This window comes from Centrocercus urophasianus, unplaced genomic scaffold, assembly GCF_019232065.1.
Source record: "Centrocercus urophasianus isolate 14NV4802_14NV808 unplaced genomic scaffold, USGS_Curo_1.0 seq_14, whole genome shotgun sequence".
NCBI lineage: Eukaryota > Metazoa > Chordata > Aves > Galliformes > Phasianidae > Centrocercus > Centrocercus urophasianus.
Window position 1 is genome coordinate 37,181,521 of NW_024884586.1, and position 16,882 is coordinate 37,198,402.

The following is a 16,882-nucleotide window of genomic DNA, read 5'->3' on the forward strand; positions in this document are numbered from 1 at the left end:
TAGCATGATCTTCCCAAACGCTAATAACATATATGGAAAAGCCCATGTGTTATGTGGAAGCAGAATAATCTGGCTTCAACAAGAGCTGGAATGGAAGGAGTGAAAAAAGAGTAGTAGTGAAGACTTAGGGAAACCTGAAATCTCAAATAACTCTAGTACTGGCAAAGAGTACAGCTGCCTCTATTCTCTAGACACTAGTCAAGGCATTTAACTTTGGTGTCGCTGATCATCAAGGTCAGCCAGCCACAGAACCCACATCAATAGCATTCATTCACAAGATATCTATTACCCCCTAGGTTCTTAACCAGGGCACAGAAAAGGTTCCATTTAAAAATCATTTTATTATTAACATAATCTTCCCATTTAGCCAAGTGTGGGTCATGAATAAGGAATGTCGGTAAATACTCCATTTGAGGTTCTTTTTACATATTTCCATTGATAAATAAACTCTGAATTCACATAAAAAAGTTAAACTTAAATAACTAATATATTTTTTGTAACAGGCATACATTGGTAAAATATAAATATTCTTGTACTCAGCCTTTGCTCTAAATAGAGAGAACAGTTAGCCACACATCACAGTTATTAACAACTAAAAACAAGAACTCAACTGATTCTCTGGCCTGGACTAAAATAGAGATGGAAACAGAAAATTCGCATTTTGACTTTGGGCCAAAAGAGGTTGAGAGGCAGGAAGAAAACAGTTTTCATAACAGCCTTGTTAAAAATAGTCTGCTCTGCCACTGAATTTTAACTTGGATATATTATTCTACGTTTGGTAGTTGATTCCATTATAATTTTATGTAACACTCAAGTATCACTAACAAAGTATGGCACATCTTTCAGGAACAATATAATGAACTTTCAAAACTACCAGGGTAAAAACATTGGCGATATGACTGATTTGGCTCTGGTTAGCCATTCTGTCCTCTCAGTTCAACAACAGAATGCATCATGACACTGTTTTGGCCACTTTCCCACAGAAGATGAGTTTGTTACCTGCTGCTCTAAGGATTTTCAAAACAATCAGTTACCAGGCAGCCTGAAACACTGGGTTTTCACACCCAGAAGTCAGACCAAAATAAGCTGGCCAAGGTATCCTCTCAAAGAACTCTCGGGATGATTGTAAAAGGGACAACAGGACTGCTGGCTTCAAGCTCCAGTGCTGTCAGGAAGCACTCAGTAGCAGCATCATCATTGCCTTGAGCCTGCAGCACCTCACCCAGGCCGTTCCAGACCTCGTGGGCCGTGGAGTTCACCTGCACAGCATCTCTGAGAATCTTCTCGGCCAAGCTGTAGCGCCCAAGCTGGTGAAGTATCAGTGCCTGCAAAAACACGGCAGAAAAATAGTCGAGACTGGTCACAGTGGGATAATGCTGAAGCTCAAATGATATGTTGCAGCAATTAAACAAACGCAGGTAGTGGATGGGTTCAGAGTGCTACAGACTATATATCATGTGCATCTTTTTCATTTAAAGACATGGAGCAGCTTGATGCAAGCTACTCAACAATAAGTGGCTTTGGACCAGAAACATTGGAATGCAAAAAACAAACTCTGAACAACAAAATCTGTTAATTTCTCCCTGTAAATCTGTCCCTCAAATCCTCACTCTGAAGTACAGATAATTAGAAAACACTCAAATTTTGTGCAAACCCTGAATTGTCCCCCATGCTTTTCTGGAATTCTGCTCACCAGGCTGGCTTTCAATCACAGACTGCCAGCTGCATCTTACAGAGCAGCAGAACAGACCATGCACCCCAAAACGACCACATAAGAGACACAGATACAGTTCGATAAGTAAATAAATAAATACAACAATGGCTAATTTGCCTAGCAGATATTCAGAAGCTACTACAGGTCTTCTCTGGTCATGGGTTTTTTGAGCTGTCAAGTGAGTCAGTATTTCCAGAGTGGGTGAAGAATATTTCCAATTAAAAAAAATCAGATAACTTTCAGAGATGGTATTTTTTCCCCACAGGAAAGCGATTACTAGTGACTGGTAGGTATCAGATGGGAAATTTCAAAAAATGAAGCAAGGACATGAAACCTATAAACATACATATGTACATGTATCCGTGTGTGGTTTGCATGCATTCAGTTAAGTATAACCATCCAACCTTAGAAACTTGAAAAGTGTTACTGACTTTCAACACTTGAATCTCTAATTCATTTTCCAAAATTATTTCTGGGGGGGGGGGTGCTGGGGGAGTGCTGATTTCATACTGATCAAATACGCAAATTGTTTGCAAATTATTTTTTTCTCTAAGTATACCAGACTATTTTCCCCACTTGCTGAAAATTAAGGGTTTTTTTTTCAAGACCAAAGGAAGCAACCAAATCTTACAGTTATAATACTGTTGACTGGAACAGAAGTAAGCTATGCTAAATCTAGTCAATTCTGTTTGGAAAAAAAAAGTGCAGTAGAGACTACCCAGCTAACAGAACATAAGTAAATAGTCGTTGCTTGATGGTTGCTATACTCTACTAAGAATATACACCATGTAGTACTTGTGAAGGAACTGTTATGGCTTGGACAGTCAGGTTGTGTATCCTCACGACTTAGAGGCCATAGCCTTTTAGAAGCTGACAACCAGACGTTCTCTGGCATGGAGAACAATGGATATCCTATCACTGTGATGATAGGAGGATTCCTACTCTAGGCTGCAGCATCCAGGTGACAAGCTTTGCATCCACAGAACAAATGAAGAGGAAATTAGACTCATTTCATGTAAAGCATCAAAAGGATAGCAACGTTTGGTCACTATCGCTGTGGTCTGAGCTCAAACAAGTGATCTAGAGAAAGAAGGCATCATATCCTCTGACTCACTGATTTGCTCCCCCAGAACGATGGTCAGATGTCATACACAGCCAGTGTCCAGCTTGTGTCTCCTTCCCAAATGGCTCCATTAAAATTCTGAGACACAGAATATTTTTGTCTGTGGTCTTTGCCTGGCTTTGCTCTATGAAGCAGCACACTGCTGGCAGTGGGAAAAGGAGCAGGCATGTCAATCATGCAGCAGCATCCTGCAGTGACCCTGCACCATCACCCAGCCAAGAACACTGATCTCCAGACTACCAGCTGTCAGCAAACACTTGCCCTCTGAACTCAACTCTTCAGCAAAAAAAAAAAAAAAAAAAAAAAAAGAAATAAAAACTCCTCTAAGATTTCCCAACAGTCAATACAGATTACAGTAGTCCTTAACTTGTAAATTTCCTTTGCTTTATAACTGGAACTAAAAACTCCAATCTACTAGTTGTGGCCATTACCCATATACAGACAACATTCATCTGCAGTGTAACGCTAGATCTCTCACTTAATGACTGGAGATGAGCTTGAGAAACACCCCAGCACTGCATAAGCTCCAAGTGACACATGGCTCACACCTGCAGACCTGGCATGGTACTTTAAAAATCACACATTTTAGTAGATAGAACCCACAGTGATTCTAGAACCTGAATCAATTAGAAAAGCTGTTATACAATCACTCTGGTAAATAATAAGAAATACTAGTAGGAAAAGCACCTACTCCATAAATACAGAACGAAAAGAGTAAATTACTCAAGAGTTACACAGATATGCCCACTATTTGTTCTCTGTACATTTTAAAATGCTACAGTGCTTCACAGGTTTTTAATGCGACTGTTGGCATTCTGCTAAGACAAAGCATCCCATTGCATCTCTTTCACATGAAAGTGATAAATTTACGACATTTGCTGTTAGCATACTGTTATAAAAGCCTCCACTTTGAGTGGGTTCCTTCAATTTGCAGTAGTTTGGCTTGCTGAATTTGCATGTTTTCTGACAATTTCTGGTGGCTGTTTTTGGCAAAAAAATAAACCCTTCCCTATATTTCTCTGCTAGCTAATTCTACATGCAGAGGTTGATTTTGTAATTCAAAAACAAATAGAAAATTTTCATCAGAAATTGCATAGACAAAAAAACATTTTTTGTTTGGTGTGCCACCATTGCACACCAAGTAGTGTTTCATGTCTGCTTCTGCAATTCATTGCCACTGTTCTCAGAAATTCATGGATTTCAGATTCTGCCTGCATTAGGAGAAGCCAATGGCCCTTTATCACACCCAGGCCATTGCTGAGGTTCAGAGACAGGAGTAACAAGGACAGTCCAATTTCAAGAGCATACAAGACCTGAGTTCCTAAAATATATATATATATTATTGTGTGCTGTTCATGATAGGGAAATACTTTAGTCACTGGAAAACAAGGTTCTACACAAGCTTCACATCAAAACAGAAAAAAAACCCACCAGGAATTAACAAAAATGAAGAAAAAGAAGTTCCAATTTTCTTCCCTGCCACAGGTTATTTTCAAGATCTTGCAGATCTTTCCTCATTTGATCTCAAGATGCAAAGCCTCCCTCTGTTTAATGATTTCACACGTGCTTGTTCCCTCTCTCAGCATCTTTATACCTCATTGCACATTGCCCCACATAAAGAACTGCTATTCTTTGCTCATTTCTCAAGAACATCTGTTTTCATAATGCTCAGCCAAACAGAGCCCAACCCTCACTGAGGGCCCTTAGCACTGTTGTCAAAACATAAGTCATTTGTTTTTACTCAATATCTCCTAGGTACCTGCACAAACATAGTCGTTAAAAACAGCTATTGAGTCTGAATATACAGAAATATCGTAATGTTCTATCCAAAACATTTGGATGAATAATCTTCATTTGTACTTATCTTGCATATATTATGGAACAGGGATTATATCTTCCGTGTTTTGGACAGCATCTGAGGGCTAATCCTGTTTAACGTTCTGATTAATGACATCACAAGAATGTTGATAAAGCTAAGAGGATACAATACAGAAACAACAGGCTGATCATGAGAACTGGAATAACAGAAATACAGCAGAAGTCATTAACAGCAAGTGGAAAATAACAGGGCAGCAACAAAACTGGTCTGCAGCATGGTGTAAGCCTATCAACTGCAAGTATCTCGGGAGAATGCCTGGCATAGATGAGGCAGCCATAGGATAATAGTGTGAAAAGGTGTCAGTGTGGAAGAGGGAAATGCAGGTGACATCAGGAGAGGTTTCCAGCAGATAGTACATAATGACAAGAAGACATCCTCTGGCACTTCGCGTCGTTCCTGTTCAACAGACATCAGTCAAACTAGAACAAGCATAGAGAATGACTATTGGGATGATCAGTAAAAATCTTAATTTACAAGAGAAGACTGGCAGACTTGGTTTGTTTAACCTGGCAAATCAAAAACTGAGAGATAAATTTACTTGTTATAAATACAGTAGAACAGAATAGAGAAAAACTATTTTAGTTAGAGAATAATGTTGGCAGAGGAATAAATGTGTAGAAATTGGCTGTGAGTAAGATTACCAAAAAAAGGTGTGAGCATTCCTGGCAATTGGAGCAGGGAGTTTTTGCAACGGCCTTCTGCTTGTAGCAGCAGGGTGTAAAACAATTCATGTTTGAGGTTGAACCTATGGAAAGGGCTTGCATGACCTGATGGTTGAGAAGGTGACTGCAAGCCCCCACTATTCCTGATCCAATATCAGGTTTTCCATCAACTGAATACCCACATTCCTTCTGGTCATTAGTGGAAAGTGAGACAATAATGGCATGCTTATATAATGTCATGACTTGATGCTTCCATTGTTTGAAGGACTTTCTCTTAATTTTTTGGGTTACACTGAAGAAGCAAATGCAGAGAAATATCCAATTAATAAATGCAAACATTAAAAGGCAAAATTATGGTAAAATACCCAACTTGCTTTTGAAGAAAACTGAAATGACACAATATTGTCTTTTGGGCACAGAAGGATGCACAATGGAATTTTCAAATGCACATAGCACAAGATGTTTAATTAAGCACTGACTTCAGTAGGACTAAATCTTCAGTCCACCTTGTTAACAATCAGCAAGACATTATGTACCCATCTGGCCCCTGCATAAACAATACAGCTTCAAAATCTGAGCTATGCAGATAGCAGTAGAAAACCAATCACAAAATTTAGTATACGCTTTAATAAGTCAAAATCATATTTTGACATGCCAAAATTATATTCTATATAGTCTTTTTCCCCCTTTCATTTTCAGTGCAGTGAAGTTATTTCTTATAAGGTAAGTATTTTTAAAAAGAAAAACATTCAAATTAATTCTAATTTTCCAATGCAGCTTGACACAATCTCCATGTAAAACCTTCAGTTAGCAAATGTACCATTATTATTAACAAAATATCACTCGGTCTGAACAACATGATACAATAAGCAATTGTATAAAGCTTAAATAAGCATGTAGTGAAGTCTTCACTGCAGGGAACCTTTTTTCAGCAAATAGGCTTTTTCTCTTTTGCAAATTAACCTGTCATAATGATTAACCAAACAGTCAATGGAAATCATGCATCTAGAAAAATAAACACAGAACAGAAATGGAAAACCACTTAAATAACTGATTTCTGATTTTGAAAACATTATTGGAACTATCTATTTAGATGAGTCGAGGAAGGTCACTTTTTACGTGCTTTTGGGGAAATGGAAGTCTGTAATTTTCTTTCTATGCAACTAACTTTTGAAAAATAATAGCTGTAATTATCACTCGTTTTATGCCTCAGCAAACCAGAGCTTTATCATGCCAAATGAATTAGTTGAAATAACTATTAAAGTAACAAAAGCAAACAAACAAAAACCCAACACTGTAAAGATCACTGTGGTTTCTTCTACGTGACTAAAAATACGCTCGAGTGAGCAGGAGGTTTTCTTGAGATGGAATCATCTCACTGCTTGTCCACTAGCCCTGGAAAATAAACAGTTCCCAAACTCAGCAGAAGAACCACTTGAGATGCCTTCCTTCGTCCATTTGGAGATTGAGACAAACAATTTCATTTTCTTTGAGAAAAACACAGACTCCAAGTAGGAGATGCTCTCAAAAGTCAGAATTTTTTTTTTTTTCAAAGCAGAAAAAAAAGATGGAATCTTGGACCATGCGTCCACTTGCAATTTTGCCTTCTTGAGAGATGATGCTAAACTCCCAGCACTGAACTCTCACAACTCTGCAGAGAAAGAAATTGATAAGTGGGAAAAATGTAGGCACTTAACGTGCAAGAAAGCATCAGTTCTGCTGAAGATTTGCATCCTGTTGAGCTGCAAGAGACCTCAAGTATGGGAATTTCAGTTATACCAGGTAAAATTTTCATACTGTATTTTTTCCTAGGTTGATCTATTACAAGAGTTCTCTAAAGAGCTTCTAAATTTGGCCCCTTTTAAACTAAAAATATTTCAGAGCTGAAATCTTCTCTTGCAAAAACAGTAACAAAACTTTATGAGAGTATGAAAACTGTAGTGGATCAATTTTGCTTTTAACAAGGAGAGAGACAGAACAATGCCCAACTCATTGATGGCCCACAGAAGCCCAATAAGCTAAAAGCTGCAAATGTATAATCAGATACAGAGCTATACTCATGTTGGAAATAATGATTTTGATAATGACATGAAAGACTTAGAGAAATTACCACATCCCAAGTAAGTTTCCCAGTTCTTTATCTTAACTTGTTTTTAAAGTACCAGCACAATAATTCATTTTCACATAAAAAAGACATGGTAGAAACATGCAATCTTATTTAAAAACTTGAAAATGAAGAGTTATGACTACAAACAGTTAAAGCTCAATATGCAAGGCATGTACAGCATATCCATATGCACTGCAAATTTAGCATCACAAAACTGCCCCTTCTTACACACTGCTTTTTCAGCCTATTTTGCAGGTGTTAAGGTGGCTGCTATTTTCAGAGAAATCCATCAAACTAAAGTTTACCAGAGACTTGACAGTGTTGTGCTGTAATAATGAAACAGAAGCATTGGTGAGAGAACAGTGAGCTATTTTCATGATATGTGGACAAATAAGTAAAATTCTGTACGTGATGTTTCCCATCTTCTGCGATTAAAAACACACATTTAAGTACATCCTATGACAAATATAAATGCTGCTTTTTTTATTCTGGGTCTCTTTTGGATTCCACATACTTCACAATTATGTAGAATGAAATAGCACATTATTTATACACTACACTCTCCTGTTTTCCTCTTAACTGATGAATTTGTACTGTACCATGTCCATCTACTGGAAGTGTTACTTTACTCAAGAAATTGTGTATCAGTTCCTTCTTTGGAAGAAGTGTACCAGGAACAGCTACATGTTTAGTCACTGTAAGTAACTATTTTCTGCAAGTACAGAAAGTTTGAAATGAGCCATTCCATCAGAAATAAGCATAATTCTATGTCTGCTATGACAGATATGGATGCATTTTAATTTAGGCATTCTGAAGGGCATCCGTATTGTAAGGTTTAAAGACAACTGGATTGATCAACACAAGTAACAATCGTTCTCTCTAAATTAAATACATAAACTTTTTGAACTGAAAAAGAAAATGCAATGTACCAGTCATTTGTTTCCACAATGTAGAATCTGAAATCCATTTAAATAAGATAAAAATCGAAATTTGTTTGAAGAAATAAAATGCAATATGCAGAAAATAGAATATTTTTGCAGCTCTGTGTGTTATTCTTTTTTTTGTTTTGTTTTGTTTTATGAGGACAGGCAGCTGATAGCACTACAGCTGATCACTCACTAGAGCAAAGCAACTGATGAACAAATGTGAATCTGTGCCTGCAGCCAACATTTTTGCTCATTGCCTATGCTGAAATATTGCCTTTTTTCATGTTCCTTCCTGCCACTCTCACTTGCCTTATTCAGTCAGCAGCACACCCAGGAATTTAGCTGTGTATTTTGTGTCACCACTAAAGCTCCCAAGCTCCAGTCTGTTACGGTTTACCCTGCCCTCAATCCCAACATACCCCCTCAGGGATCCAATTGCTTCCCCTGCTGCAAAACACTTGTTGCTAGGAGAAAACTTACTGCTTGGCAACAGAATCATGAAACAACAACTTGGGCTTTGTTACTCATTGAACTCTGCATTGCCAGTGTGAAATAATGAACATGTGTGATTGTTGGTGCATCTGTGTACTTACAAACCCTCGAAAATAACTGACCCTTTCTAGCAGGAGCATGTGTGCCCTTTAGTTCGTTACTGTGCACTGCTGATAACCCGGAGTTTCAAAATGGAAAGTTTGTTTGGCTTTAAGTTGCTGATTGCAGTTCTCCTACTGAGATGAAGCTCTCAGGGAACTTTTTTTTTTTCCCCATAAAATAACATAGTTATGCAATTGGCTGCCATAGCTTTGATTTAAAATTTATTTGAACTTCATATCAGCTTATAAAGATGCAGCATCACTACCAAACTATACGGTGAGTTCTATATGGTTTGACTAGTTTGACACCAGCAAGTGCAAAGTAAGTGGAAGTAAGACACCTGACTGGTGGAGAGGAAAGCTCATAGCTTCAGAGGTAATAGAATGCTTTATCTCCATTTGAATATCACACTGAGGCTCTTAATATGCTTTGTCTACACACAGTGAAAACACAGCAGTTCTCCTTCCAGCCATCAGACTGCCACGGCTCAAGCAGTGCTGTACCATCCTTCTGATCAACCAAGTACAGCCTATCTTCAGACTGTGGTCTGTTCTGAATTTGGAGTATTTGCCTTCTGGTGCCAAATGTTTTACATTTCCTCCCAGCTGCGATATCAGTGCCTCCCCACCTTGCTCATCCCTTTTCTCCTCCTCAAACATTTTATAGGTACAAGTGCATGACCTTGTTACACTATACACGGTAATGTGCTAATGGAATACTAACATTTTATCAGTAGAATCTGTGGTTGTATCACGACATTGCCTGGTTTCAAAAGCAAGGCTGGATTTACCACTGCATCATCATGCTACCTACAGAGCCTCCTAGATGCTACTTTTTACTGATACCATTATTTTCCAGCTTCCAAGTCACAGGGTGAGAAACAGTGTGAAGTTCTGTTACTCAAGACACAGGGCTAAGATAGAAGTGTTTTCAATTGTAGAAAGAGGAAAAGCAAATGAACAAATCATCCAAAAATGATACAAATGCAGAACAGACTGAGAAAAAAGTTCAGACCAAGATTATGGAAGGGAGAAGCCTGAGATTCAGATCGCTGAGTCCATATTCAAAGACTTGAGCAAAAGCTTTATATTTTAAAGGACCTGAGGATACTGTGAATTGTTTCCTTACTCCACTGTCTAAACACTAGATTTTATTTTATATTTGACATTCCTGCTTTTGAAAACTTGTTACCCATGCAAAATTATATGCAATGGACAGAAGAACCTGTATTTCTTGATACTGGCCAACCATTGATACCATTAAAGAAGAAATATTAACAAATAGCAAACTAATATTTTAGAAGCTGTATTGCTCTTCATTAATGAAAGATTTTCTGTAAAATCACAATGAACCTACAGGTGGTATGTAGCTTGTGTAAATAGCAATTAGAAAAACTGAACACAATCTAAAGTCTGGTGTATCAAAGAAAAAAAACAAACAGTTTTAAATCCAATATGAGGTTCAGTGGTTAAAATTTATAATTAAGAGAATTGTTAGAATACTTCAAATCAGTAACTTTGGAAATCATTACCTAAAATATAACTATTTTCAAGGCTATTTCTGTATACACTTAATACTACAGAAACCGACACTAATCTGAATTTTCGGGACTATGGAAAGGTCATTAGAAGTGAATTAAACTTTTCCAGAGTATTTTTGCATTGATGCATGCATAATTCTCTCAAATATTCTGACAAATACTGCATTAACTATTGAGTCAGAACTGCAGTATAAAAGATGACGAATCCTTTCATTATTAAAATAAAATACAAATAGAAATGTAAAGATTTAAATGCATAATTGACATTTTTTTCTCTTACCCTTAGCCAGAGACTTTTGCATATGTATGTGCACTTGTTGTAGCTAAGTCTATGGCTACAGTCATTGTTTCAGAAGTGTTACGACACCATAGCAGCACATACTAGACTGGTATTGCAATCATCTCCAAGAACAAAAGGTTAATTCTAATAAAGCAGAGTTCTTCACCAAGCCAAGTGACACTGGGAAGAGTTTCGCACTTTGGCCTAGGAAGAGAGACTGTGAGAGTTCCAACAACATCCCCAGGCAACAGCATTTGCCCACACCAAAGCAAATGCTGAGCTGCCATCTGCTCCTCAGGCCATTGTACTGCAATGAAGAGAGACTGGCGTTTTGCAAAGAGGCTTCCAGCATCTGAGGGCATTCATTCACTTTCTCATCCTCAGACTGTTCAATAAAGGACAGCAGTAGTAGGTGGTAAACCACCAAACTGTCAGTCTGACAGAACAGCTACCAGCAGATCCATCCATAAGGGATGGATGTTTCAGTACCAACGAAAGCCATACATCCTCTCATCTGTGCACCATCAGGCAGCGATCATAGGAGTCAACCTGCAATCACTGGCTAACATAAGGCCTTTATCACTTAGAAAAAAAGCAAAACACCTCTTTGCATACTGACCTTTCATAAAACCTCAAAAAGTTGCATATGCTTTACGACATTATCTTCCAAAAAGGTAGGAAAAAAATTTTGTGTAATTTTTAGAGAGAAATCTCAAGGAGAAAAAAAAAATAGTAAAACAAAAAAGTTTAAAATAGCAGCACATTTCAGCAACTTAGCCTTTTCTAATTCTGGCTTGGAGGAAAACAAGGTGAATACTGTTTAACGCGACCTACCTGTCATCTTTGGAGTGCATGTAAATTGATTCACTTTTCTCACATCAGTCTTTTTGTGGATCATTGTTCACTGTTTACATAGAACTTGCTAACAAAATATTTTCAGTTTAATCCTGTTACCACATCTCTCAGAAAATCTTCAGATATTTTCCACAGCTGCAGTTCAGTCACCTGAATGCTCATTGTGGATAAGAACAAGTCTGATATGAAGCTACAGACCCAATTTTTCATCCAGCCATGTCACTTCTTAAAAAATAAGGACAGAGTTAGCCTGGGAGGAAACCTGGGAGGAATCCACACTTCAGCTCACACTGATAGTACACTTGCCCTATTGGTCAGTCTCAGGTACTTCTACTGGATTTTTTTTGCTGTTTTTACTGCGCATTTGGGATCATGTGGTAACCTGTGGAGCACAAACATCACCTTCCTTCCCTAATGGAAGAAGAAATCTGTAGCCTCACAGAATTCATGGTGAGAACAGAGAACATGATGTCTTGTAGTGGCTTAGCAACTCATCAACAGCTCAGATCAGCCAACAGCCCCAATCTCACAGGCAGAGGCTCCAGCCTTGCTCTTGCATTTTATATTTGTTAGCAACATCATATTTCTGTTATCCAAGGTCTGGAGGTTCTCCAGGTCTCACTTTTCATCAAACTGAGACTTTTCCCCTGTAACTGCTCTTCCCCAGTACAGGTATTACATCGACTGTCCTACAGTCTTTTTGTAGCTTAAGTTTCATCAACTCTTGCTAGACATCTTACTTCACTTCCCTTCCAAGTTCTGCCAGAACTCGGTCTGGATCCTCCATACTCCTCCACCAGCAAGTGGACTCTTACCACCATTTCCATGTTACTAGGTTTGCTTTTGTCATCCATGATAAATACCACATTCCCATTAAAGACTCAGACAAAAAGAGTTTAATGTGGTTCTGGACTTTTTATGAATGGTTTTTCATCACTGCACTGATTGACACAGCACTTCATATGCTGCTGTAAGTTCACAGCTCTTAATCCATTTTCTAAACTGCGTGATAAGTTAATGCACAAGGCCTAAATCTGCTGAGAAAATGAGTGTAATTCCAAATGCTGTTTCTCCTTCAGCTCTTCCCTTTGGTTTGCCAGTACCAGCTGACAGGCTGCTGAATCACACTTGATTCTTGATTCCAAAAGTGTCAGAATTTTGGCCATTTGAGCCACTTTTCTAGTTCATTGGAGCACAGCCGGCAGGAAGAACACAAGAATGACATAAAAGGCCATCCCACACAAGGCTAAGATTCCATCAGAATAAGCAAACTGGGAAGCTGATGTTCACTGAGAAAAGAACCGAAATGCAGAGTGGCAGCTTCCACTTTCAAAGATAAGAATGACAGCAGCAGTGTGGTTTTAGTGGGGCATGTGAGAATGCTGGAATGTACAGTGACCACTGAGAGCAGGGAGATACAAACCCTTCTTATCAGCTCTTATGTTTAACATTCAGAGGTTCTATCTTAGGCAAAAACTATTTAGATGTAAATTTTGTATTAAATCAAATCTAATGTGCACAACAGAAAGAGTGCACCTACTAATAGATTTTCCTACAATTTTAGGAAGCATGAGGTTTGATTCTGGAGCAAATGAGATGACTTTGGATGCCTAGGCTAAAGCTACATCATTTACTTTCAGCAGAGATCACCATCTGCTCACACTGTCGTATCACAGTTTTAAAGGAAATTTTGTTTGATGCATCAATTACTTTAATAGATCTGACAGTGTATCATACTGTTTTAGACTTTACATCAAGAACAGGTATTTCTGGCAACTGTAACCTACCAAATTCTGGCAAGGCATTCAATTAACATGACAAAGCATCATCACAGTCTGCATCAGTGTCACAGCATTTCATAGCTCTCTGGTAAGCCTTTGGGTCTGTGACCCTCATAATACCATCTGTTCCAGTACCATTGTGGCTATGGCTTTTTCAAATGGTCATAAATTAAAATCCAGACAGAATCCCAGAGAAGCTATCGTCAGCTGTCAGAACAAGTTGCAGCACAGAGCATAAAAAAACTGGAAACTGAAATGAGTCTGCAGCTGATAGTGGTTTGCCTGCTCATCTTTTGAGCATCTGTAACTGCTTGATAACATCTGTTTTAAAGTAATACTTGCTTCCTATTTAGAATAAAGGGCTTTGTTTTTAAGTGAGAGTAGGTACTTCTAAAACCTCATCTTTGTTTCCATTTACTTATTCTAAGGTAGCAAACTCCCCTGTCCAGCAGAGAAAGTTTAATTTGGAAAACAAGACAAAAGCAATTTTTTTAAGTAGGTCAGATCTCCCAGGCCATAAGGCAAGTAGTTTTCCAAAGTGCCCCTTAACACAACTATTGTCTGCATAGACTTAGAGCTCTGAAATTATTTTCATACTGTGTGTTCTATGGAAGCCATAATGAACGCACATGTTGGTGGTTTGGTTGTTGTGGTGGTTTTTTGTTTCTTTTTTAAACACTCATAATGCATTATTTTGTCTAAATATGCTATGATGCCAAGTTAGACAGCTAACCCACATAATACCCAAAACTGCTTAGTTCAGAGATGAGCAAAAAAAAAAACCAGAAACGTCATAAAACGTTGTTATGTAGAGAGCATTTTTAGTTTCTGACAACTGCATTTTAAAACAATACATGTCATAGAATCATAGAATCACAAGGTTGGAAACGACCTATAAGATCATCCAGTCCAACCGAATGTACAAAACTACATTCAATCTTGGAAACTGGACAATGATAAGTATTTATAATATTTTGAGAAACTTTAGAACTTCTCTTTCTAGATTATCACCCATCAATCACAGAGTGAAGCAGTTACGGTTTGCTATGTCCTACCAAACTAACATAGGATATTACACTTCCATAGGAAAAAGCTGGCCTGAAAAGTCTTACTCAGACTATAATGGTAATATAATGGTAAATACATGAACAAACAAAATTCCCAAAGGATATTTACAATATCAGTTCTTTGAATCCACTCATAAGAAAACATGCAAAGGTTATACATGTGTTCAGAAGTGTTCAGAAGTTCACAATAGGGACTATACTATCTTCCAACTTTCCCCAGAGGTCAAAACAAAGCTCAGCTCTTTTTTCCAATACAGGCAGGAATCTGATTTGAAAGGCAGGAGAGCACATCAAAGCATAGACCTGAGCAGAGTATCTGAGAAAAACCAGCAACTCATTATAATGAAAGGAGCAATTCTTTTTCCTTCAGGCCTCAAGAGCCTTCAGGTTTAGTGCTGTTTGAAGTTGTTTTGTCTTGAACTTTGAACTTTCCACCAAAAAATAAAGTAAGAAAAGAAAAAAAAGATTTATGAAAGTAGTTTACATTCATAGCCTTTACTGTAACATGGTGCCAAGTTTAACTGAACTCTCAAAACCAGATCAAACATGAATCAAAGTGCTCATGCCACAGATAATACCAAGTCTACTGTCCAAACCCATTGCTTTCATCAGCCACCTCAGCTGCAATGATTTGGGGAATATTGCATTCACTGAGCAAATCTAAGTGAATGTTCACCAATTCTTCCAGAAAGGAGGATAGTTGGGGAACATAAGATGTAAACTGACTGATTTATTATTTAAGACCATTAAAAGTTCTGCAGTGAATACGAAGCAATGGCCTCATTTGACTCTGTGTGATCTGAAATGGCTATCAAGGAGCTACCATGTGTCCCTTTCACTTCAACTGCATGCAAAGACAGTAACTATTAAAATATATATATACACGTATATATACATGATATATATGTGTATCATTTTCACTGATAAACGATCATCTAGATTTTAATAGAATGTCAACCTATGACAAAAAAATAAATTTAAATATCCTAAGGGAAAATCCTCCTAAATTTCTGCTAAGCACTTGGCAAGGAAAAACCCAAAGACAACCCCCTCAGACTCCCTTCAACAAAAGTACTGATGAGGCTGTCCTGTCAAGATTAACTGATACAGTGGAGATCCCCATGGAGAAAATAATTTTCTTCAGAATTCAAATGCATTGGAAAGAATAAGCATGAGAATTAAACATGAGTCTCATGAATGTAACGTACAGAATTAGAAATCAGAAGGCTAATATCATATTTATAGGTAAGTTGCAGCCTCTGAATCTCATTTTCCACATTTCTTGACAGGAAATAAATTACATAGACTTCAGAGAAAAGTACAGATTAAACTTAGTAAGTTAATCACTCAAAGCTGTTTTGAATACAAATATTGTAACCTTTTGAAGATATGTAGGCTTTAGATTTTTAAAAAGCCTAATGAGCAAAAGTGATTTCCGTAATTGTCTTACGATCTGCCATGCCAGCTGCCTTTGTTGCCAAACTGTCTGCAGCTGTTCAATGCAGCCAGGTACAATTTTACTTCTCTAAACTTGCCCAGATGCTTAATAACAGCACTGTTACCAGTTTACCAGACACTGGCTTGCAATAACAGTGTAGATGTTAATGCTGCATCACTTCATAGCAACAGCATAAAAAGATCCCTTCTGCTCAGCAGAAACCCAAATTAAAAAAGCATCCAGACTTCTGAAATGGAAGAAAAGGAATTTTCTTTTTAAAGCCAACATAGAAACAAACAAACAAGAAATTGAATGAGATCCAGATATTTTGAGAACTGAATTATCTCTATTCTAGAAAAGAAAAGATAAATAAAAGAAATAAAAAAACTGGCTAGCAAGTTGATAGTAGAGCCATCTTTACTATCAACAAGTGATTTACTACTTGCATGTCAGAAAAAAAATGATTACTTAAGTTTTCTTAAATAACATGCAAGTCCTTAGAACAAATGTTAAAGAAGGAAAGGTAAGCACTTGCGTGATAGGGAAAAGTAGAATAAAACACAGCGTATGTTTATCACTGGTGACTTAGCCCAACAGTTTATTTGATTACTGAGATGAATTGCAATTGAAAAATAAAACAAAACAAAACAAAACAAAAGAATGGTCATGGTATCAAGCTGCTGGAGTTCAAGGAGTGTTTGGACAAAGTCTGCCCTACTGAGAAAGCAGGAGACAGCTCCTTTCTGATCAACAATTTATTACTCCGTTACCGTTTATTTCTCCTCATCGCAAATATATAGTCTGTTATGAAGAATAATGGAGCAAATTGATCAAACCTTAGAATGAAATACAATTTTAGAGTCAGGTGAAATACGCTCCAAATTTTCCCATGGAGCTAAAGCTAACTGAACTAATT

General features: G+C 37.6%; 1 protein-coding gene across 2 annotated transcripts in view; it reads right to left on the bottom strand.

Moving 5' to 3' along the window:
- Positions 1-329: 329 nt before the first annotated feature.
- The window catches only part of TTC7B (tetratricopeptide repeat domain 7B), a 123,502-nt gene continuing 106,949 nt past the window's right edge, over positions 330-16,882 (bottom strand). For both annotated transcript variants that reach the window (XM_042814706.1, XM_042814707.1), the window contains exon 20: positions 330-1,325. In XM_042814706.1, coding sequence (XP_042670640.1) covers positions 1,104-1,325 — 222 coding nt within the window. In that variant the 3' untranslated portion in view covers positions 330-1,103. The remainder of the gene's footprint in view (positions 1,326-16,882) is intronic.